This window comes from Natator depressus, chromosome 3, assembly GCF_965152275.1.
Source record: "Natator depressus isolate rNatDep1 chromosome 3, rNatDep2.hap1, whole genome shotgun sequence".
Lineage (NCBI taxonomy): Eukaryota > Metazoa > Chordata > Testudines > Cheloniidae > Natator > Natator depressus.
The window spans coordinates 147,571,651-147,595,756 of NC_134236.1; the positions used below are offsets into that span (position 1 = coordinate 147,571,651).

A 24,106-nucleotide genomic window follows, 5' to 3' on the forward strand; every position below is an offset into this window, starting at 1 on the left:
TATCTTGCAGTGCTGGCTACAACAGTGCCATGTGAACACCTGTTCTCACTTTAGGTAACATTGTAAACAAGAAGTGGGTAGCATTATCTCCTGCAAATGTAAACAGACTTTTGTCTGACTGAACAAGAAGTAGGACTGAGTGGACTTGTTTGTAGGCTCTAAAGTTTTACATTGTTTGAGTGTAGTTTTTTTGTACATAATTCTACATTTGTAAATTCAACTTTCATGATAAAGAGCTAGAACTACAGTATATGTTTGAGGTGAACTGAAAAATACTATTTCCTTTGTTTCTTTATAGCACAAATATTTGTAATAAATATAAAGTGAGCACTGTAAACTTTGTATTCTGTGTTGTAATTGAAATCAATATATTGAAAAATATAGAAAACATCCAAAAATATTTAAACTGTTTTCTATTATTGTATAACAGTGTGATTAATAGCGCTTAATTTTTTTAATTGCTTGACAGCCCTAATAGATATCCATTATCCTAACTAGCAGGGGAGATGGCAGCCTGTCCATTTTAGCAGGAGGAGGAAGGAGTGTGTAAGGGATCCTTTGCAGTAGGTCTTCAGCTCTTTATTGTGAAACATAATGTACAGATTTGTGCACAGAGAAAGTTTTGCAGGTTCTTACAAATATCACAGTTAGCATTTGTAAAAGGCTGGATATAGCTTCACATGAGGGCAGAATTGTCCACCACTTCCTCTACTCTGCCAGCACTTGTTCCACTCGTGGCATTTGCAAAGCCCATTGCCTGGTCAATCTCCCTAATAACAGCCAGGCTTTTTCATTCCCTCAGGTTCATGAGACACTGCTGCCAGTCAAGCTGGAAGTGCTCAGCATGTCATCCACAGCAGCTGTTTGAGTATGATTGGGTGGGATCCAAAATTGTGACCAAATGAGAGGCCCAGAATGGGGATGTGGTTCCATCAATGGCTCTCGGTTTGGGCAGCTCAGCTGTATGATCTCTGGCACACTTGCTATCTTAATCATATACACCATACTATGACCTGCAAACCTACACCACAAAGAGCGCACTCTCTGGGCTTCCTGACCCCAAATTGGTTGTCCCTGTTGAGGGGAACACTCAGTTTCATGGTTTGGTATTGCAATGTCAGCTAGCTTCCCATAGAGGTACAGAAAAGCCTCCTTTCTCATCATGAAGTTCTGGACCTAGTTCTGCTTATTGTAGATCCGCACAGCTTAGTGCACAGCTTAGTTCCTTAGTCTTTCGTTGCTCTGTTCCCTAACACGGGGGCAGTCTCCCAATAATAATGTCTCTTTAAATTTGAAGCTCCCCACTCATACTTGGCAGTTGGAAGGGGGAAGGAATGTTTGTTTCTATCCTCCAGCTTCTGGCAGCTTCGAGAAGAAGGCGCTCTCTGCATTTGAACCCTTCCTTTCTTAGGTCTGGGGCTTTCTCCCCTGTGAATAACTCCATTGACATGCACAACTTTATGAACACTAGTCAATGGAATAGCTGAAACTTGTGGGCTTCCAGCATAATGCAACTACCATAGGTTAAAGGGTATTTTGAAGCAAGCAACTATATTTTGCCTGTTTTCACCATGCCTTCCTGTTCTGAAAGGGGAGTTGTGCCAGTGATTTGAAAAGATTTCTAGCATTTTGTAATGTTACTTTGCAGTTCCAAATTAAAGGCCTAATAATGTCTATATTTGAAGTTATGGGCATTGTTTTGGTACTTACCATGCACTAGATCAGTGGTCCCCAAACTGTGGGGTGTGCCCCTCTAGGGGGGTATGGAGCAGTGTTTGCAGGGGCATGTAGCAGGGCCCAAGCTAGCCCTCATGGGGATGGGGGAGAGTGCCACCTAACCTCACCCTGCCCCCAAGCCCAGCTGCAGTCCCAGCCAGACCCCTGCTTTGCCTCCAGGCCAGCTCTGCCTCTAAGCCCAGCTTCTCCCCCATCCCCATTTCTGCCCCCAGCTTTGCCTTCAGCGCAAGCTCCTCTGCTGAGCCAATTGTGCAGTAGTGGAGTGGGGGGTGTGGACAGATTCCGTTACTGGTAAGGAGGGGCACGATGGGAAAAGTTTAGGTACCACTACACTAGATCTTGGCAAAGAGCATTCACTACTAAGATTCATGTGTTTCCTTGGTGTGAATAGAAGTATTAAACTTGTGTAATTTTTGAAAACAGTTCAGTTTTTAGAGTACTCTATCTCCAGCACTTTTTGTTAAAATAACTTCAGGTTTTTGCCACAGGCTCCACCCTGGACTCTGACTTGACCTACCAATTTTCAAGCTGGTCTGACTTGTTTTGGGATGTTGAACAGGGTGCAAAATTCAGCTAGAAACACAAGTGCAATTTCAAAGAGAATCTCACTTCTCTATAATGACAACAAGAGCATTAGATAACATTTTTAAAAAGTGGAATGGTTATAAACTGTCCTGTAAGTGAGAGGGTTTGTAAAAAACTTCCCTTATGAACAGGTTACTCCTTATTTACTCACTTTGGGGTTTTTGGACCTTCCTCTGATTCACTGGTACTGGCCGCTATGGGTGACAGAATACTCTATTAGATGGATCACTGTTTTGATCCAGTATGGAAATTCCGATATTGACACTCCAGTTTTACAACAATTGAAGCAGCATATTTTAGTCAGGAAGGAAAGTGAATGTGGCACAGATCTGCTTACAGAACAACAAAAATAAAAATACTGAAATCACTTTTTACTGTCTAACCTGGACGTTGATTGAAGTAGGAGTCTTGGGGGGGGGGGGGGGCAGGAGGGGAATGAGTTAATCTCTAAGGGGACAGAATTGCATGATGAATCTACATGCTATTTGCTCTCAGATGCTTGCCACAGGCAAAAAGTTTGCTCTTGGTCATCATCTTAAGTCCGATGTTGACCATAAGCAGGGACGACCCTTCTCTGTACAGGAGAAGAGATTCAACCGCAGACAACAAAATCTGCCCCTCAGTTTGGACACTGCTCCTCTTTTCAGTATGCTTCACTTCTCATATGGAAGGCGCTGAGCGTTTTCCATCCTTTGGCTGCTGGAGTGGGTTTTGCTTTCCCCTCTGCTGCATACATGCTGCAATACTTTCTCCTGTCATCCCCAATTTACTGTTGATTTGGGAATGGATCTGTGACTGGATTCAATTTTTCTATATTTCTTGGGAGTACAAGTACTGTTGGTTTGGACTATCACTCTGCCAGCAGAACACCGGTTTGCCTGACGACTGTAGAACGAAGGCTTGACTCTTGTTTTGCCTACTCTTGTAAGCCAGGGATGTGTAGGAAAAAATGAGCCATGTCAATGCCAAGAGTATAAAGAAAGTATGCTATGAACTACTAGTGATTGGGGGTGGAATGGAGGGTGGTAATTTAGAATGACTGCTCGTAGTGTTCCATGTTCCATGATTTGCCAAGGTTAGAAATATTTTGGAGGATCCAGTTCAAATGATTCCAGGATAATTAAAACTTTTCCAAACCCTGGTTCTGGACCTGTGATTTGTAAACTGAAATTCTTGATTTTTAGACTGTTCTGCTATCACAAGAGCATATATAGACCACAGTCCACTTCAGAACTTGGAGCTGAACCTTTGAACTATTGGAAGTTATTAGTCAGCTGTTGAGAGTTGGGTTTGCAACTTCAGCAGTCTTTGATTGCAGTATCTGCTTCTGTAGGTGTAGGTAGAATATGGGATATCATTTAACCATTTCATTCAAATTCTAGGAACTGAAAGTAGGCTAGTTTTCCTGTTTGTAAACATTAAACAGAGTCCAGGTGGCAATCGTAAATATCCTTGTAGAGTTTTTTGATGATCATCCTTTGACAGCAAAAGCTTTTCTGCAAAAGTAAATTGAAGGAATCCAAATATAAAGGAAACAGTCTCTTGATAATCTCATAGAAAAAGTCTCTAGCCCAGACTATTTTATTAAACTAAAAGACTCTAGTGCAGAGGTGTGCAAACTATGGCTCGCAGGCCACATGCAGCCCGTGGGGCTGTTCCCCCTCCCCTGCAGCCATGCTGCCGCGTGGGCAGCACTCTGGGCGGTTGGATGGGGAGGAGGTTTGGGGCGGTCAGGGGATGGGGAATGGGAGCAGGGGGTGTTGGATAGGGGGCAGTCAGATGGGTGAGAGGTTCTGAGGGGGGCAGTCAAGGGGTGGGAAGGGGGTGAATGGGGGCGGGGCCAGGCTGTTTGGGGAGGCACAGCCAGTGGTGAGCTGGAGCCAGTTCGCTGGAACCGGTTGTTAAATTTAAAGCCCTTTTAGAACCATGACAACCAGTTCTAAAAGGGCTTCTAAATTTAACAACTGGCCAAACGTGGCACCTTAGGCGCCGACTCCGTGGGTGCTCCAGGGCTGGAGCACCCCTGGGGAAAATTTGGTGGGTGTAGAGCATCCACCAGCAGCTCCAAGCCCAGCCTCCGCTCTGTCTCCGCCCCCGAACACGGCCCCCCAGCTCTGCTTCCTGCGAATCAGCTGTTTGCATGGGAAGCCGGGGAGGGCTGGGAAGCAGAGCGGGGTGGCGCGTTCAGTGGCGGAGCGGAGGTGAGCTGGGGCCGGGGGGGGGGGAGCGAGGAGGGCAGCCCGTGCTGCAGCAGGTAACCCGGGGGGCACGCAGGGGAACTGCTCCCCGCCCCAGCTCACCTCTGCCTCCCTGGGCCTGAGCACAAAGCCGCCGCCTGCTTCTCAGCCCTTCCTGGCTTCCCGCACTAAAAGCTAATTTGCAGGAAGCCGGGGGGGCAGTGCGGAGAAGTAGGGTGGGGCAGCATGTTCAGGGGAGGAGGCGGAGCGGAGGTGAGCTGGGGCCAGGAGCTGCTGGTGGGGGCTCTGCACCCACCAAATTTTCCCCATGGGGCTCCAGCCCCGGAGCACCCACAGAGTTGGTGCCGAAGGCACCACTTTTGATGTGATCAGTGGGGGGAGTGGCTGCTCCCCCCTCCCCCCCAGTTATGCTACCCCACCCCTAGGAGCCAGAGGGACCTGCTGGATGCTTCCCGGGAGCTGCCCCAGGTAAGCACCGGTGGGACTCCCCACCTCGCCCCCCAGCAGGTCCCTCTGGCTCTTAGGGGCGAGTGGGCATCCACTACGGTGGCCCACAAGACCCTCCTACCCTGTTCTTGGGGCAGTCAGGGGAGGAGGGTGGAGGGGGCAGGGGTCCCGGGGGGGGCATCAAGGAACGCGGGGGGTTGGATGAGGCAGTGGTCCCGGGGGGCGGGGGCGGGCCACGACCCCCTTGTGGGGTGAGGAGGGAACCAGTTAAGTTTTTGGAGGCTCATCCCTGGGCACAGCCTTCCCTACCCGGCCCTCCACACAGTTTGCACCTCAATGTGGCCCTCGGGCCAAAAAGTTTGCCCACCCCTGTTCTAGTAGGTATAGTACATGTTAGTTTATGGAGGCGATAACTATATTTGCAGTTTATGGCATAATTTTGAAGATGTCAAATACTTGTCAATTTTGAACATGATAAATGATTTTCAATGAGATCTTGAGACAATGAATTATAAGCTTAAATAAGTGGAATTTACATTTTAATACTTTTGCTACTGTCCGTAGAAATGATTTTTTTCTATAGAATGATTTATTTTCTTTGGCTGCAGTTGTATTTGTCCATAGACATTTCTCTCTGAGGAACTCCAGCATGTTGGTAAGAGTATAGTTTGCAAATGTTTGATTTTCCATTTGAAGCGTCCTCTCCTTTTTAGGTCAGCTAGAACTAAGGCTTTATAACTCCTATATAATTCAGTGGTTCCTGAGGTGGGGCACGTGCCCCTCTCAGCAAGGATCTGCAAAGGCAGTACATTGACTGACAGACAAACTTCTCTAAGGAAACCAGGGGAGTGTAGGGGTCCTTGATACCAAAATTTTAGTGGATGAGGGCATCAGTCACAACTATTTCAGATTATGTATGACTTTAGAACTGTAGGTTTTATGTAGATCACTTTGCGTTTGAGGGAGAAACCATAGGTGCTAAGGTGAAGCCATAGTCAGATTATAAATAGAAGGGTAGTTTTCAGCAGGGCTTTCGAGCAGAGCCCGGAGCTGGAGCGCGGAGCAGCAGGTTTTTGCCTGGAGCAGACCCGGAGTACGGCTCCAAAGCCCTAGTTTTCAGGTTAGTAATGGATTAGCTCATTTATTATTTGGAGGAGGAAGTATACAGGAGGTTTTGAAGTTGTGGTGGATGACCATTACTGAAAACTCTGGAGGACTGTGAGATATTTAAAATTAATCTGAAGTGTAAGAGGATGGGGGCAATATACGTTACCTTGCATAAATGTAAAATGATATGTATTGGTAAAAATAATTGAAACTACTCAGAAGTTGATGGGATCTGGACTATCAAGTTCTGCTGAGGTTGATTGGCTTCTAATTGTTCTGTTACACATGAAAGTAGAGCACTGTAGAGATGGCAGTTTTACTATCTTGCACACCTTTGTTGTTGAAATGTCTTTAAATGTTTTACAGTTTTAGAAGTGGTACGTTTAAGTCCTCATTTGAAATTTTTCCTCTCCTGGAAGAAAATATCAGGATGACTATACATGAGTACAGATTATGGTATCTTGTCTACCTGGGACTAATTAGATTGGCTTTAGTCCCTTGCCTTTCCTTCTAGATGAAAAGGAGGGGGTCAGGAAGGGGTCCCCCCTACTGTATTTTTTGTCTCCTTCCTCTAACGCATCAGGGATGGCCACAGCTGGAGATGGGACATTGAGGACCAGGTCTCTGAGGGGGCATGGAGCATGCTCTCTCATGTGCTTAGCTGGCTGGTTCTTGCTCAAAATCTAACTGATCACCATATGTGGGGTCAGGAAGGAAATTTCCCCCAGGTCAGGCTGGCAGTGACCGTGGGTTTTTTTTCCACCTTTCTCTGCAGCATGGACTGTAGGTCACTAGTTAGGATTTTCTGGGTGTATCTCAATTAATTCCCTGCCATTGCAGGGGCCTCAGGCATTGGTGCACCTGTTCTGTGCCTGTGGAACATAATAGTGCAGTCATATTTTGGTTGTTCAGTTTGGTGTACAGGTGCTGGGTTTTGTTGGTGAAGTGTGATATACAAGAGGTTAGACTAGTGATGTGGTGGTCCCCTTTGGCCTTGGAGAGGCTTCACCCATCTCCGCAGTACTGAGCAGCTGTTGGGTTTTTAGCTTGATCTATCTGTTCACTGTACAGCTTAATTCCTACCATTAACTTGACCTGCAGTTAAGAAGAGGTACTCATCATCTTAAAGGAATGAATGCAAACTGTTTGTTTGCCACATACATGCAAAACTAAACTAAGACTTTTACTGAAAGTCGGACTTGATTGACTGCTTTTACTATAGCTCTTAAAATGGTCATAGATAATTGTTTGGCAAGAATACATGAACAATGTCATTAATCTTAAAGTGACTTTTGCCAGAAGGCACAATAGCCTTCAAGATATCTGATCATATAACTATTAAAAAACTAGTCCTGGACTGCCACTTCAACATTAAAAAATTAGCTAAATAATCAGTAAGTTATCTCATGTCCCAAAAAACATTTGACTGGATTTTGATAAATAATTCTACTTCTTTTAATAGCATTTTCTTCTGTATTTTCCCATGCAGCTAAACCAGGTGGACGGGTGAAATGTCAATATATTTCTGCTGTGGATAAAGTTATCTTTGTGGATGATTATGCAGTTGGATGTAGGAAAGACCTCAATGGCATCTTGCTGCTAGACACAGCTCTGCAAACACCTGTTTCAAAGCAAGATGATGTGGTTCAACTTGAATTGCCGGTTACAGAGGTAAGTTCTAAATTGTTAGTATATACTGACTCTATACTAGAGATAATGAAACTGTCCTGAGTTGTTAATTTAATATTAAAGGATTGCATGCTTAATGGGATCATGTAAATCACCATAAAGCAGTAATTACCCTCCACCAAAACTTGATGGGGTATAGTCCAAGCTAAAATCTGGGAACAAAAAGGGCACATAGCCAGTCCTGCTTCTGCTATCCAACTGAGGCATTTCAGAAGAGAAACCTGTCCAGCAATCACTAGAAATAGGGACTCATTTCCTGCTCTGTTGTAGTCAACCAAGCAGCAGCTCCTGCTACCCGTTCCAGAAACCACTGCCCAGGTTTCCTACCCTATGGAGCCCTTAGATCATGTGCCTTCTAGGATTTCAAAAACAAGGAAAGAGGGATGAATGGCTAACATGTTGCCTCCATTAATCAACTAATTTTTCTCTACCTGAGAGGTGATTGCAAATACCACCTGGTCATTGCATATCACTTGAAGGAAGCTTGCCCATCTAGCTCATGATGGAAGTATGATTCCTCGGGTCTTGTCTAGACTAGGAGTTAAGGTGTGATGTTTGCATGTTAGCTAACCTATTTTAAGAGAGTCCATTGTAGACAATGCAGTGTACTTCTAACATATACTAAGCTGGTTGAGGAAAGCCAGACTCTTGCAAAATATGTTAGCACATGTTAGATAACATGTTAACATGAGACCATAATTTTTACTCAGGAAAAAGCCCATGCTGATAGTTAGCTCTGAAAAGAGCTTTCCAAGTCTTCAGGCTTACCGCTACCATTGCCAATTATATGCAGCTTATATGCCTTCTGGGTGACCACAAAAGGTTGGCGGGTGTCAAGGCCACATATGAGGACTCTAACTAGCCCAACACACTTACTTTCCTGGGTTCTGCTTGTTTGCTGTGTCACCTTTGATGTGATACAAACAGTATTCAGTTCCATGCCCATGTCAGTTTTAGCAAGAAGATCCCTGTACCAAAAACAGTGGGTAGTGGATACTTTTCTTTGGTCTGGATAGTGACTCTTCTCTTTAAAGACTATTGTTTGGGAAGGAATTGGAGATCAGCAGGAACAGCTTCAGGTAGTCTAGGGCCTTATTGCCAGGAAAAAAGCAGGGAATGCTATTTTAATGCAAGAACAGTCTGGTATAGTTACCTTTCATTATTAGAGGTGGTAACACCATCCCCCGAGAGTCCCAGGAAATTTTAAACAGGTGTTCTGAAGAGTGCACTGGATCAGGTGGAAGAGTCCCTTCATCCATGCCTGGCTCCGTATTCCCTTGTAGTCCAAGACTTTCACCAGTTTCGCACTCTACATTTATTAACTTTTGGTATAGTACGTCTACAAATCAGGTTCTATATCTTGTACCCATCTCTAATAGGCATGTGACAACATTGAGGCTTTCTGCTCTTTCTTTTCTCCCAAATATTCTTTCTCTAAACTCATCACACGATACGCTAAGTTTTCGTCTCCTGAAGGATTCAGGAAGTGTGAGGAGCCATGCGGATTTTAATTTGCTCTTCCTCTGAGGAGCAGCCTTAGCTTGGGAGACTCTTATTGGTTTGCTTCCGTTGTCTACTGCTCTATGGGGAGTGAAAACAATGTACATAATAATGGTTGGTAGGCAGCAACTCAGGAGTCACCCCAGGTGTGTGGCACAGTGTGTGCCATTGGGAACGAGTGCTCCTTTTAAATGATCATCTTCAGCTACCTACCAGCCTGCAAGCTAGCACATGGCATTGGGAAGTATATTTGTTTTGCCCAATTCCGAACTATGAAAGATCTGACAAAATTGCTTCCTCAGAACGTGGCCTGTTAGCATACTGTAGGAATTGTGCAATGTGCTTTGCAAATAAAATACATTTCCTGCCTCTGATATCTGGAAACCTAGTTGTAGACCTGCGGGTAACAATGGTGAGAACTAGGAGCAAGGGAGAATGAGATAAAATAAGGTTATGCTGTTCAAATTTGTGTGCATTTCTTGGTGGTATTGCTACTCTTAAAATATTGCAATGTTAATCATGAGCAGTCTTTCTAGCATATTGTTTTGAGCCTCATATTGCCCAGCACTTTGTCTATTTCTTCTCAAAATATCATTGGTTTTTTTTGTTACTAATTTACCCTTCTGTCTCCAAATTAGCAGTTCAGTTTGTCACTGATCTCAAAGGCTAAAGAAGCTTCTATGGCTGTAAAGGCACATAGTTGCCTGCTCTTGGCTGCTGCCTTTTGCACTTCTGATTCAGGCTTGGGGGGTGATGGTGAATATGGCTGGAGATCCAGGTGATAGGACTGGTGTGATTGAGCTAGTCTTCAAAAACTTTCCACTTTTGGTGTGCCATGTTGCTGTAATTATTTTTGTGGCTAGTCCGCCACATGTTGTTGGTCTTCAGTCATACTTCCTCAGGCATCTTGCAACTGGTTACTTCCAGCAAAAGCTTTACTGTAGAGATTTATCCATGGAATTGGCTGCTAAGGAAAAGTGACTGGGATCAGGTTGCTAATCATTGCTCATCTTTAGTTTTCATCAGAATACATGATGCATCATGTAAGTTGTCATTTGGATCTGGTTTTAGTGTGACCTTAGAATCAAGTGAAATACACATTTGCTATCTCATTCTTATCTCGAGTTATTTGGGGCATTCAGCACACAGCAGTTTATTTAAAAAAAAAAAAAAAAAAGTACAGAAATACTGTATACGCCACCTGCAGCACTTCTTAAAATCTTTGCGGAAGTCGATCTAGCTGCTGAATCCATCAGGTCTTAAATTTTCCAGGATAGTAGCTTCTGTGTCTAGACACTAATTTTGCTTCTTTCCACGTGTTTTTAGGCTCAGCAACTGTTATGTGCTTGCATAGAGAAGGTAGATGTCTCCAGCACAGAGGGATATGACTTGTTCATCACACAACTGAAAGATGGCTTAAAAAATACCTCACATGAGACAGCAGCAAACCATAAAGTTGCAAAGGTGAAGAAAGTGTCTCCAAAATTCTCTAACACTTTTTTCTTTCTTTTTTTTTTTTTAAAAGTTCATTTCCATTGTATGTTTTAAGGGCTTTGTAGGTCACTTTTGAATTGCTATATGAATTGCAGTTCAAGAATTCTTGGTAACATTAATTTAACCTCATTGAAAGCCACGATGAAGAATGCAGCTAAACACTGGCAACTTTTTCTAGTGTGTGGATATAGAGTATTTCCGGGGGTTAAACATAGCCTTGACCAGTTTTAGTTTATTCATCATTCCTTAGTTCTGTACACATAGTACAGTAACTGCTAACTTAACGTTGTCTCATTGTTACGTCGCTGATCAATTAGAGAACACGCTCGTTTAAAGTTACACAGTGCTCCCTTATAACGTTGTTTGGTAGCTGTCTGCTTTGTCCACTGCTTGCAGAAAGAGCAGCCCGTTGGAGCTAGCTGGTGGGGGCTTGGAACCAGGGTGGACCAGCAGCCCCCCATCAGCTGCCCTAAGTTCCCTGTGCAGCAGCCACCCAGGAGGCTATCAATTGCTGGGCAGTTCAGATATCCCTCCCCGACTGCCGTGTGCTGCTCCTGCCCTCTGCTTTGGAGCCGCTCCCAGGAGCCTCCTGCTTGCTGTGCAGGGGATGGGGGGGAAGAGGGGTGCTGATGTCAGGGTGTCTGCCTGCCCCCCTCCTCCCCGCTCCTGTAACCCATCTCCACAGAGCAGGGGGGGACAGGACAGGGCTCAAGATGGAGGGAGCTTCCGGTCACACCTACTGTCTCAACTTGCTGATCTACTTAAAAAGGCAGTATACTTAGAGTGGGGTCAGCGTATTTAAAGGGGCAATGCGCGTCTCTCTCTCACTCTCACTCATCACCCCCCCCCCAATACCCTGCACTGTGTGTGGGTGTGTCACTCACTCATGCACATCCCCCCTCTCTGCACTTTGGAAAGTGGAGGTAGTGGTGCGCTCCAGTGGGATAGCGTGGGTTCATCATCACCTTCAGTTTCCACAGGGAATATTTTGCAGCCACTGCCATGTTGTCTCCTCCCTCCATTTGTGCTGCCTTGTAGAGTGTGATACTACATTAACAACAATGTGTTAACCCTTGAGGGCTCAGCTGAGTGCTAGTTCATCATTTAGCAGCAAGGCATTCCCTGGGAACTATCCCACCCTCTTCCACCCTATAACTTCACCACCTCAACCAAGCTTCACAATCGTCATTGCTGTGTACAGTATTAAATTGTTTGTTTTTAAAACTTGCAGTGTGTGTGTATGTGTATATGTATGTAATATGGTCTTTTGTCTGGTGAAAAAAATTTCCCTGGAATATAACCCCACCCATTTACATTAATTCTTATGGGGAAATTGGATTCACTTAACATCATTTCGCTTAAAGTAGCATTTTTCAGGAACATAACGACAACGTTAAGCGAGGAGTTACTGTAAATCTATTCTAATCTAATAGTACAGTTGGTCTGAGCAGCTTCACTAGTCTTCCTAGAATGGCTTACCTTTCCTAACATGTATAAAATTCATTCTTTCTGTTCCTGTGAGACATGAGTTTGAATTGTAAACTTCCTTGTCTACAGTGTAACAGGATTTGGCCTAAAAGGAAAAAGCCCTCCAATTCCTCAGCAACAAAATGTAATTGAAAACAGTTAACCAACTTTAAAATCTTTGCCTAACTCTTCACATCAACATAAAATAAATATTTATGTAGCATCCATAGGTTAGGCTCTTTACGAGCAGTAAGAAAGACCCCAAAGTTTACAGTCAAAATACAGAACATACAGATAACAGAATGGGTAAAGCAATGCAACACTTTTCAACTTTTAAAATGTAATTTAAATGCTTTTGCCCAAGTTGTTTTGACAAGGGGCTGGTCTGTAGTGTGTTTCACTCTTAATCCAGGGATTTGTGGCCATTAACATGCTATTCTCAGGGATTGACTGGTGGGGCTATTGCTTCAGTATGAAATGCTCTATTGCAGTGATACTCAGACCTCCGTGGTTGAGGAGCCAAATTAGCAATCAATATTACCCAAAAGAGCTGCAGTAATAGCTGGCTATAGTACTATATATTCATATTAAAACAGTATGACAGGGTAAATATTTAGTGTGTGTGTGTATCCTCACGAGAAATAAGCTAATACTTCAGTGCAAGTTGATAACTTAATTGTTTAATAACGTAGTAAAAAGACCCTGATTGGTTAATTTACACTTAATTGCAAGTATGTGGCGCACACGGCAACTAGGTAAAGTAGCACAAGAGTACATTTAAAAGTGAAGTGTCCAAAGGACCTCTGGACCCTCCTAAAATTGATGCATTTTGAGTAATCTTTGAATTTATGGAAACTCAGTGTACCTGTTAGTTACCTTTGCTGAAATTCATAATAAATCATAATACCAGAAACCATATTGTTTTGCATACCAATTTCCATTTAAAAGTGGACACATGTTTAGTCCTCTAACAACCTTCCTGATTTCTCTGCAAAATGGAATACTGTATGGAATGCTGAAGTTTTGAATAAAGGATGATCTGCCTCTTTAACTTTTTTTAAAGAAAAAAGTTTATAAAACGTTTAAATATCAGATCTGTTTCCAAACTCTTTTCTGAGTAGGCATCAAACTTAACCTCCAAAGACTTGCAAACAAGTGGTTGTTTAAAAATCCCCACTAAAACTCTACAGAGCAACGGTATGACTTCAGGACTTTTATTTGTTAAAAAAAAAAAAATTCTTCAGACATTAAAGACACTTCTGACTGAGAACTAAATTGGGATAAAAAAAAAAGCATATTAAGTTTTAAGGTATCATGTTTTTCCTGCTTTTATTACTCAAATGACTCAACTATTTTTTATTATAATTCACCAAAAAAAAATCTTAACTGAGGCATTTTTAGAGCTCACATTGCTGAATTTGGCTGCCCTGTGCAGCACTGAGCGGTATAATCAAATGAGATTACTAGCTGTAATAAATGCACTCGGTTTTCATGAGCTGCAGTTTTAGAAAATTGAACAAATGTTTGTGTTGTGTTAGTATTCTGATGCTAACGTCAGTGACACTCTTATTAAACACAAGACTGGGCATTAGTATTTCTTGATTCTTCTTTCTGATTTCCAGGTGAAATATTTGTATTGTAATTCCTTGTAATAACTTTTTGAATATCAAATTGAACGTTTTTTCTTAATTCAGTGGGCAACAGTTACGTTCCATCTTCCTCATCATGTGTTGAAGTCTGTCGCCAACGCCATTGTAAATGAACTTAAGAAGATAAATCAAAATATTGCTGCCTTACCTGTAGCCTCCTCTGTGATGGATAGGTTATCTTACCTCTTACCCAGTGCGCGACCAGAACTTGGCGTGGGACCTGGTCGATCTGTGGACAGGTATATTAAAAAAGTGTTAATGGTGGATTTTACCTTTTGTCTGGATCAAAGTAGATTGTGGATCATTCTGATTTCTTCAATAAGGAGAAATTGGATTTATCCATCTGCGGGAAAAGAAAATGGGGAATTCAGAAACTGGTTAATGTGTAAAGGTTTAGTGTAAATGATTTTTTACAAATTTTGGCATTATTAAATAAAACTACTGTTTCTCCAAAGGATACTACCTCTGTAGATTTATCACTCCTGGGTGTTACTTCCTTAGTGGAAGACTGATTGAATTCCCCTACCTCTTAAATTTGTGCCATCCTCTGCAGAGTATAAATGCTTCCTTTCAATCACTTCCTTTTCAGCAACAAAAGGAGAAAACTGCACTTGTCTTGCTATTGCTTGATCTTTTCCTGATTCCAGCAATGCCTTGTTACGGTTAAGATAATAAATGCTACCTGCTTGCTAGTTAGGTTGCTATAGTTGTATATTTTTAGGCCATTGCTTACTAACTTTTGGCATGTTTCTGTACTGATATTTATTTGGAGCAAAGTGTCAAAACCACTTCCTGCAGCACATATATTTTTCCTTAGTCTTCTCTGCAAGGTTTAACTTATCCAGGCCCTGCTTATATTGTTGGATCTCCCAAGTTCACAGCTTGAGTTGATATGACCACAAATTGATGTAGTGGCTGTCAGTGTGTTGTGAGAGTCATTTATGTCTGTTTTGATAGACATCATAACACATACATTCACTCATATACCTAGTATAGACCACCAAACTTAATTCTTATGCACAACAATAGTGCAACACTGTTTTTTATACTACAGTTTCCCAAATAAAGAGCTATTTACAGTGTCTTCACTTGGCAGCAGAAAACTCCTTGGACTGATCTTGGAGATGGGGAATAAAACTACCTTGAATTCCCAGTTTCATAATTTCTAGTTTCAAGCGTGTTAAGCAAAAGGGTACATCTACATTTACAGTACCGACACTGCACACCTATTTAACATGGGTATAAACAGCAGTGTAGACAATGAGGCACTGCTTAGGTGAGTAGAGTAGAGTGCCCTACATGCCTGAACCCCCAATATATACCTTACACAGGCTCACTACCTACCCAAGCAGTGCCTCCCACATCTACACTGCTATTGTTAGCAGTATTGTGTTCCACTGCCAGAGCCTTTCCCTGCTGCAGTGAAAGGCTCTGGCAGCAGAATAGACTCTGTCAGGGGAGAGGCAGTGGGGAGCTGAAACTCTGTTCAGGACTGCTGTGTTTTCTCACCTGAAACTCTAAAGAATGAGAGGTGATGAGGTGGGGGCATTCCTCTGTTCAACAGCACCAGCTCCCACCATAGTACAATTCTTTTCACCTGCAAAGGTGTCTGGGATATGATGCACTATGGGATGAGATTGGGTCACTTAGTGAGTGGTCCAAAAAGTTTAGGACCACTGTATTATACAGTTCTCAATCCCCTAAGACCCATGTGTGGAACATACTGAAAAGATAAACAGTTGTGGAAACTAGAAAAGATACAGGTTTCATTACTTTAGCATTAATAAAGGTTTATGTAACCTCAGCTGCATAATTCAGAATTTAGCATACAATGTATTTATGATGTAGCATATTGTCTTACATGGACTTGGCATAATTTCAGTTAAGTTTGTGCTAAAATAATGACCTTTTGGATACAGCAAAGTATGTATCTCCATCCCTGGCATCCTAGTCTGGTTTTGGTAGCAAAGATTATTCAGTGGGATTTTCAGATAGTTGTATACCTCATTTTTAGGGGTTAGATAGGTTTTGAATATCAGACAAGGAGAATAATTTTGATAGTGTTTAATGCTTAAACATCTGGCTGAAGAGTGCATAGTAGATTACAGTACATTCAAACTTTATTCCTGCATTTGAAATTGATCACGTATTTATTGCCTTATATTTAAATTGTTTGAAGAAATATTCTGAAATCCAAGTGTTGATAAACCATTCTTTCCCATAGTTTTCCTGATGTTGTAAAAATGGCTAATTTTAGTTTGATTTTAATTTTATCTGTTTACTGATGGCATTTGCTTTCTTAGATGTTTGTGCAGCCTGTAGTCATTTAATATTCTTCTAAATGACACTTTGGATAACATAAAATGTCTCTTTATAGGTCCTTGATGTATAGTGAGGCTAACAGACGGGAGACATTCACCTCATGGCCTCATGTAGGGTATAGGTGGGCGCAGCCAGATCCCATGGCTCAAGCTGGGTTCTATCATCAGGTAAAAAGATGATGAGTTTTAGATATAAATACATTATTGCCATATTTTACACTAAAAGAGATACAGAGGAAAGCGTATGAATGCTCTTCAAAGATAAACTTCTCAATGGGTTCCTATGCTTGGATCTGTTTGTAGCACAAGAACAGGCAGAAATTCTTAACTCAAGAATTCTGAAGTAACTGAGCCCTTTCTAGCTAGGAGGTGTCTCGTGCTTTAAGTGCATTGAGGCTGTCCCCAGAATAATTCCAAGGTCAGTTCTTTTTTGACTATGGTCAGTGGAGGATAATGATTTGGGTTCCATATATGTAGCACTCTTTTTTTAAATCTATATTTCTGGCCAAAAATAATTACTCAGATTCTGTTAATCATCGACATTACATTAATTTATTTTCACCTCACTAGATTACTGAACAATTTCTGTGTAACTGAAAGCTTTCTCCTTTATGAAGAGAGAGCTTACGTAAGGCAGAAAAAGCAAAAAGTTTGATCTGAATTCTTTGTTCACTAAATTAGACTGACTTAATGGGACTTATTGAAATAACATTTTAAATTTTCCTTAATGTGGTGAAGGTTCAAAACACATCTAGGGCTAGTTGAATAATCAGTTAAATATAATCACAAATCTTTTTTTAATGTTGTTTCCCCATGCTTTTTGTTAGCTCCCTTAAGTTTCTAGCACTTTCTTATAGATAGCTCTCACTATGTAAATCCATATGTGATACAGTAGATCTTTTAGTTTATTGTAAGGCTAGCTTACATCCACTGAAATCAGCATTATTTGCCAACTGCTAAGGCTGTTAAATGCATTTAAAAGGTGAGCCTTTTTTGCAAGGCAGCCTAAAAATAACTAGTGATACTTAGTAAAGAATTTTTTTTTTTGTTAGACCCTACATGCTTGCTAGCAATTTTCAACCAAGAACAAATGCAGTATCATGAGAAATATCATGGAGTTGCATTTAAATGTTTCCTAGATATACTGTACTTTAATGACTTGGGGAACAAAGGGAAAAATGCTAAGTTTGGAGGTTAAGCTCTTGTATGAGAGACAAAATGGAATGGAATATTTGCACTCTAACAGATTAGCAGATAGTTTTGCATTCTTCAGTCTTTTAGGTGGTATTTAAAAATTTGCAGATATGTTAACAAAATCTGAGCATTATTTATCAGCTGTTTTGTATCATACAGTTGTGTGACTTTTTTCAACAAAAATTACTTAAAGTAATTACTCTTCTTTCTTGTTTGAGACCTAGCATCATCTCTGATATTCCTTCATCTCCAGTGGCTTGGCCAGAGAAGTTTTGCAGTGCTCCGTCTGTCTTTTACGTAGTAGCGTAGTGTTGTACTTTTTCAACTTAAAATACTGCCTCTTGCTGTCTAAACTTATGTGCAGCATATGGATGTAATGCTTAAATCTTGCTGTCAGAAATAAAGTATACAGTATAAAAAAAAGAATAAAATAACTAGTTAAATTGTTTCTTTTCAAACTGATATGTTGACATCATTGATGCACAACTACTTCCTTCTCTTTTTATAGCCTGCTTCATCAGGAGATGACAGAGCCATGTGTTTTACCTGCAGTGTGTGTTTGGTATGCTGGGAGCCTACAGATGAACCTTGGTGAGTCTAAGGCCTGATCTACGCTGCGCGGGGATCAATCTAAGTTACTCAACTTCAGCTACGTGAATAACGTAGCTGAAGTTGACATACTTAGATCTACTTACCGCGGTGTCTTCACTTCATTGTTGACTCTCCCCCGTCGACTCCACCTACGTTTCTCGCTCCAGTGAAGTACCGGAGTCGACAGGAGAGTGCTTGGCGATCGATTTATCGCGTCTTCACTAGATGCGATAAATTGGCCCTTGCTGGCTCGATTGCTCTGGAGGTAAGTGTAGACATGCCCTAAGTGTTTGTGGAATGTGAAACTTATTTTGCTTTCTGTATAATATGAAAATATATGAGGTGAAAAAAATTAAGTGGAGCACTTTGGTAGACATACCTTCCCTGAGTTCTTCTTATGCATTTGTATTTAGAAAGTTTTGAAGCAATGGATTTCCAAAAATACCAGTGTTAAATGCAAACTGTCCTGCCATTTTAAGTAGCACAATATTGCACTACCTATAAAACAGGAAAAGAATGAAACTGCACTTGGTGAAAGCTCTTGGTTTTTCTCTCTCTCTCATTTGGAATAATTTTACATTTTAATGGTCTGTCTTCTGACATGCTAGGTTTACCTAAAATCTCTTCACTTGTAAATACTTGAGTTCAGGATTCTGTTTTAGGTGTGACAGTTGATGAGGTTACTGATATAAAGTGTGAAAAGAGAAACGGATTTGGATCTTACCTCCTTTAAATAAAGGGATCACTAGTTTTCAAATGACTTGTCCAATGTATGCATGAGTGCATTTCTTTACCTGCTTCTAGGTGCCTGATCTAACTTTGTCTTAAATACATGTCTTAAATTGTCACATTTGCTAAATTACATTCTGGCTGGCCTGAAATTTTTTTTTTTTTTTTTTTTTTTTAAATTTTAGCTCTTTGCTTCTTATTTACCCCTTTTACAACACTTGATGATTTTCTCTTCTTTGGTACTATCCTCCAGGTGTTAGTAAAGAATTATGATTCTTCTCAGTATCTCCACCGACTGCACAAATTTAATTCAGAAATCTTTCACACTTGTCTTACTAGTTTTTTTTTTAATTTTTATTGGTTAAGACTCTACATTTCTCAATGTTCCTTTCTGTAGGGAGAAATGTAGAACTAAACAGTACTTCACTTATTACTAAAGCTACATTAAAGATGAAGTCTGGTATTACAAGTGATGATACTGTATATACTCTTGAGTTAAATTTTCTCTCTTGTTACAGCATCTTACTGCTTGCTCTTTTGACATTAGTAGCCAGTCGGAGCCCAGCAGTTGTCATGATAACTTCATGGTTATTTCTCTTAATGGTGTATGCAAATCCCCTGCAGTTGGATACATGGAAGTCCTTTAAGCATTTCATACAATATGGTTATTGAGAAATAACCACAAACTAAGAATCAGTAACAGTATGGTATTCTTATACTCTGGTTAAAACAATTTCATTGTATGATTCAACTCTATTACAGGTTGAGATATTACTTCTGCAGTATGTATATAGTGTCTTCACAAACATGGAAATTGATCTTAATAGTTAGTAGCGGGTATTCTAATACAAAATTGCCGCTCTGAGAAGCCAGTGTTTTGATATATATATTTTTTTAATGCACAAAGGTCTGAACATGAGAGACATTCCCCAAACTGCCCATTTGTCAAAGGTGAGCACACACAGAACGTACCCCTCTCAGTCACACTTGCAACAAGTCCAGCACAGTTTCCCTGCACAGATGGCACTGACAGGATAGCCTGCTTTGGATCAGGAAGCTGCCCTCACTTTCTAGCTGCAGCAACAAAACGAGGAAAGATCTGCATATGGGATGTTTCCAAACTTATGAAGGTACATCTTATTTAAGAATTAAGTAGTAATTGTTTTTTTGTCAGATTTAAATCAATGTACACCTCTACATTTTTATTTGTTCAGGTTCACTTAAAGTTTGAGATCAATGCATATGATCCAGCAATTGTTCAACAGCTTGTGTTGTCAGGAGAACAGAGCTCAGGGGTTGACTCAAGGAGACCAACATTAGCATGGCTAGAAGATTCCTCTAGCTGCTCAGATATACCAAAATTGGAAGGAGACAGGTATGCTAACCTTCCAGATTTAAAAATATCTTTTTAAAATGATCCATCTTGGATAATGTATTAGAAATGCCATTAAATTTATTCACACTTAGTTAGAAAGCAGAAATCATTGATTCATCATTTGCTTATTCATGGAGATGGGAGTGGAATGTGGAGTGGTAATGCTTATGTACTACTACGTGATGTAAAAATGTCACTGAAGTCCCGTCTGGTGAATGATGATCATTTTTCTTTCAAAGCTTCTGTTTTACCCCAGCTATATTTAAAAATACTTTCCTCATCTGTCTTAATGTGTGCAGTTTTCACCTTGCAGGTAGAAGGGATACATTATCAGAGTTTGCTTGAAATATTGTGATGCAGGAAGCTAGAAATAATGTAGGGGAACTTAAGTTTCAAGAATAGATCTTCATTTTAATCACACGGGATAGTAGTTAAATGCAAGTGTTCTAAAGCTTTTGGAAAGTGTAGTTTCTAATCATTATGCTTTTGAAATCAAGTAAAATTATTTAAGAGCTGCCAGACCTTGTCTTTTCCATGTCTTATTAATTGGTTGTTTGTACACTGCTTTTAAAGTACAAATTACTATGGAAGTACTAAGAACTATAATTCTTTCCTTACTGCTTACCTTGGTTATGAAATGTGTGTTTATAGAATCGTATGTTTGCAAGGCCTTTTACAAAGAGAATACAAACCCTGTCCTGAGGCATTTCAATTTGTTAGCTATGACTTGATGCAGACTGAAGAGATGATAGCAGGCAAAGGGAAGGATGGCAGTTGCCAAAAAACACCTTGTGTATATTCACAACGAATACATCTCTGTATTCTGTGAGATCTTATCACTATATCTGAGCATAATAATAAATTTAATGTAGACTTTCTTTCTCTCATGCCCATAAAACAATCATTGATGGAAAGCTCCTGGGGAAGTCAGTGTTGAAGGGTGATGTGACACAATTTTCTGTCTCCTTTCTAAACATTTTTACTAAACTTCAGGGGATCCAGAAAGTAATAGCTAGTCTGCATGGAAGCAGAAATTTTTATTTTTCTTTTTAACTGAAATTCATCTTCAAGTATACATCCCTGTTGGTGTTCCACCATAGGATATGTGTGTGTGCCTGTGCACTCTCAACAGCAGATTATAAACTGTGTCTGCCCAGTGCAGCACTGTGTGCTCCCAGGTGTGGGCAGTAGGGAGGCACAGACCTGCCACTGCTTAAGTTCCTTCTCTACTGCCTGAGGCTTGACATGGAGCAGCTGTAGTGTCCACTGCTTCCTAGCTGTTTCCCCACGTTTCTTACTTTTTAGCTTTATTTACTCTATTTAGTATGGGTTTTTTTAGTTCATTTTGTGCATGGAGGGGTCCCCCCCATTGAATTTAACTCCTCAACTTTTGTGGTCTATGGCTTTTCCCAAGTCCTCAGGTTCAAACCCTGCCAGACTTGCCACAGGTCTCTTCCCTGTGGCAATGGGCACTCCAGCTGTCTCCGGTGCCTTGAAGCATCTTGGAAGTGTAGGGCTGAAAGGGACCTCAAGAGGTCATCTAGTTCAGTCCCCTACGCTAAGGTAGGGCCAAGTATACCAAGACCATCTTTGACAGGTGCTTATCTAATCTATTCTTAAAAACCTCCAATGATGGAGAACTTCCTTTGGAAGCCTATTCCAGTGCTTTTAATTATCCTCATAGTTACAAGGTTTTTCCTCTTACCTAACCTAAATCTCCCTTGCTGCAGATTATGCCCATCACTACTTGTCCTATATTAAGTGGATATGGAGAACAATTTAACAGCCCTTAACATATTGGATGACTGTTATTAGGCCCCCCCCCCCCCCAGGCTTTTTTTCCCCTCAAGACTAAACGTGACCAGAGGTCAGATTTTCTAAACCTTTTATCATTTTTGTTGCTCTCTTCTGGACTCTCTCCCGTTTGTCCACCTCTTTTCTGAAGTGTTGTGCCCAGAATTAGTTCCCAGCTGAAGCCTCGCCAGTGCTGAGTAGAGCAGGATAGTTATCTCCTATGTCTTAAATACAGCACTCCCGTTAATACACCCCAGAATGATAGTAGCTTTTTTGGCAACTGGAGTACATTGAATATAAGTCAATCATATGTGATCCGTTATAGCACCCAGTTTCTTTTCTTCAGTGCTACTGCCTCTCCGGTTATTCCCCATTTTGTAGTTGTGCATTTGGTTTTTCCTTCCTAAGTATAATACTTATCTTTATTGAATTTCATCTTGTTAATTTCAGACCAGTTCTACAATTTGTCAGGATTGTCATTTTTGTATTCTAATACTGTCTTCCAAAGTGCTAACCACCTCTCCCAGCTTGGTGTCATCTGTGAATTTTATAAGCACTCTCCACTCCTTTATCCAAAGCATAAATGAAAATACGGAGTAGGTACCAGTCCCCTGTGGGACCCCACTAGATATGCTCCCCTAGTTTGACAGCAAACTATTGAAAACTACTCTTTGAATATGGTCTTTCAACCAGTTAAACACTCACTTTATAGTAATTTTGTCTGGATCATATTCCCCTAGTTTGCTTGTGAAAATGTCATGTTGGGACTGTCAGAAACCTTACTAAACTCAAGTTATCATGTCTGCAGCTTTCCCCCTATCCAGTAGGCTAGTAACCGTGTCAAAGAAGGAAATTAGGTTGTTTTGACATGATTTGTTCTTGACAAATCTGCGTTGGTTATTACTTATCACCCTGTTATCCTCTAGGTATTTACAAATTGATTGTTAATTTGTTCCAATATCTTTCCGGGTATCAAAGTTAAATGCACTAGTCTGTAATTTCCCAGGTCCACTTTATTCCCCATCTCACGTCCTGTCCAAGTGCAAAGTCTGTACTGGGTTTAAGGGCATGTCCTGCAAAGATAGAGAAGCTACATGAGAGTTTCTCCTCCTGGAATACTCCTTAGCACTGGCAGGGTCAGATTTTCCCCCCTCTATACATTGTCCTTAACCTCTTAGGTTGTACCGGTGACTTCCAGCGCTCTAGGGGTGATTTCAGAGATGAAACTTTCTAAGAGAAGAAAACACTTTTTCCTTGTCAGCAACTCTTGAAAGAAGGGTAAATCATCTCTTAAAGCTGACTCTCTGGAGATCTTGCATCCCACAATGGGTACAGTCAAGGCTCCAGCTGACACTGGTACCAAGGTTTTGGTACCACCTAAGATGAAGTCTCAATTGGAGAAATCCTCAACTAAGCATCACTGAGAGGCGCCTTCTTCAATACTGAGAGGCACCTTCCTCAGTGTCTGACACCTCTAGGTACTAAGATGCATCGAAGACCACCTCAAGGACACTGATACTGACATCCTTTCAGAGCCACAGAGACATCTCAAACCAACAACTTACTCCATCCCTGGTACCATCCTCCTCTGGACAGAAACAATCTGAGATACCGCCTGCATCTCCAGACCTGCAACCATCCCCATTATGGGCCCTGGTACCATTCTTGCCCTCCAGCGCTCACTGTCATAGTCCTCCAGCACCCTCCAGATTTCTTTCATTTGAGAATTTCCTCATCTTGGAGGAACCAGAGTCCCTTTTCCTAAGGAGCACTGTCAGAGCTCTTCCCAGGTGCCACTTTGGCAGTTCATGATTGAACCCTTACTCATCTGAACAGGACTTGACATGCCATCTCTGGTACTAGCACCAGTGCCCAAAAGCCTCCCATTCAGCTTGGGCGATGACACATCCTCAGACAGATTTCCGTCCAGGCTCTGTCTCAGCTCTGTACCACCCTGCACTTCTAGGTATGCACCCTGAAGAGGACTTTCCACAGTCCAGCACCTGGCCCTGTGTTCCTTGGGCACGAATACTATTGGGCCTGCTGGAACCCCTGGATGCTTTAGTGACCAATTGTATAGGATATCAGCCTGCAAGAAACACCACCAACACAACAGCCACCGGCACCACAAGACCGCTCACCCGTACTGTATGATTCTCTGGTATGTGAGGAGATCCACAAGGAGGAAGAGCCACAAAATGAAGTGTTGCCCCTTTTGGTCAAGTCCTC

The 24,106-nt window shown here is 41.5% G+C and overlaps 1 protein-coding gene across 1 annotated transcript in view; it reads left to right on the forward strand.

Annotated features, from left to right (window-relative positions):
- Positions 1 to 24,106, forward strand: part of BIRC6 (baculoviral IAP repeat containing 6) — a 319,973-nt gene that overhangs the window by 9,806 nt on the left and 286,061 nt on the right. The window contains 7 exon segments of the mRNA XM_074949013.1: positions 7,564 to 7,745; positions 10,590 to 10,727; positions 13,919 to 14,112; positions 16,251 to 16,362; positions 17,897 to 17,979; positions 19,616 to 19,838; positions 19,923 to 20,083. Coding sequence (XP_074805114.1) covers positions 7,564 to 7,745; positions 10,590 to 10,727; positions 13,919 to 14,112; positions 16,251 to 16,362; positions 17,897 to 17,979; positions 19,616 to 19,838; positions 19,923 to 20,083 — 1,093 coding nt within the window.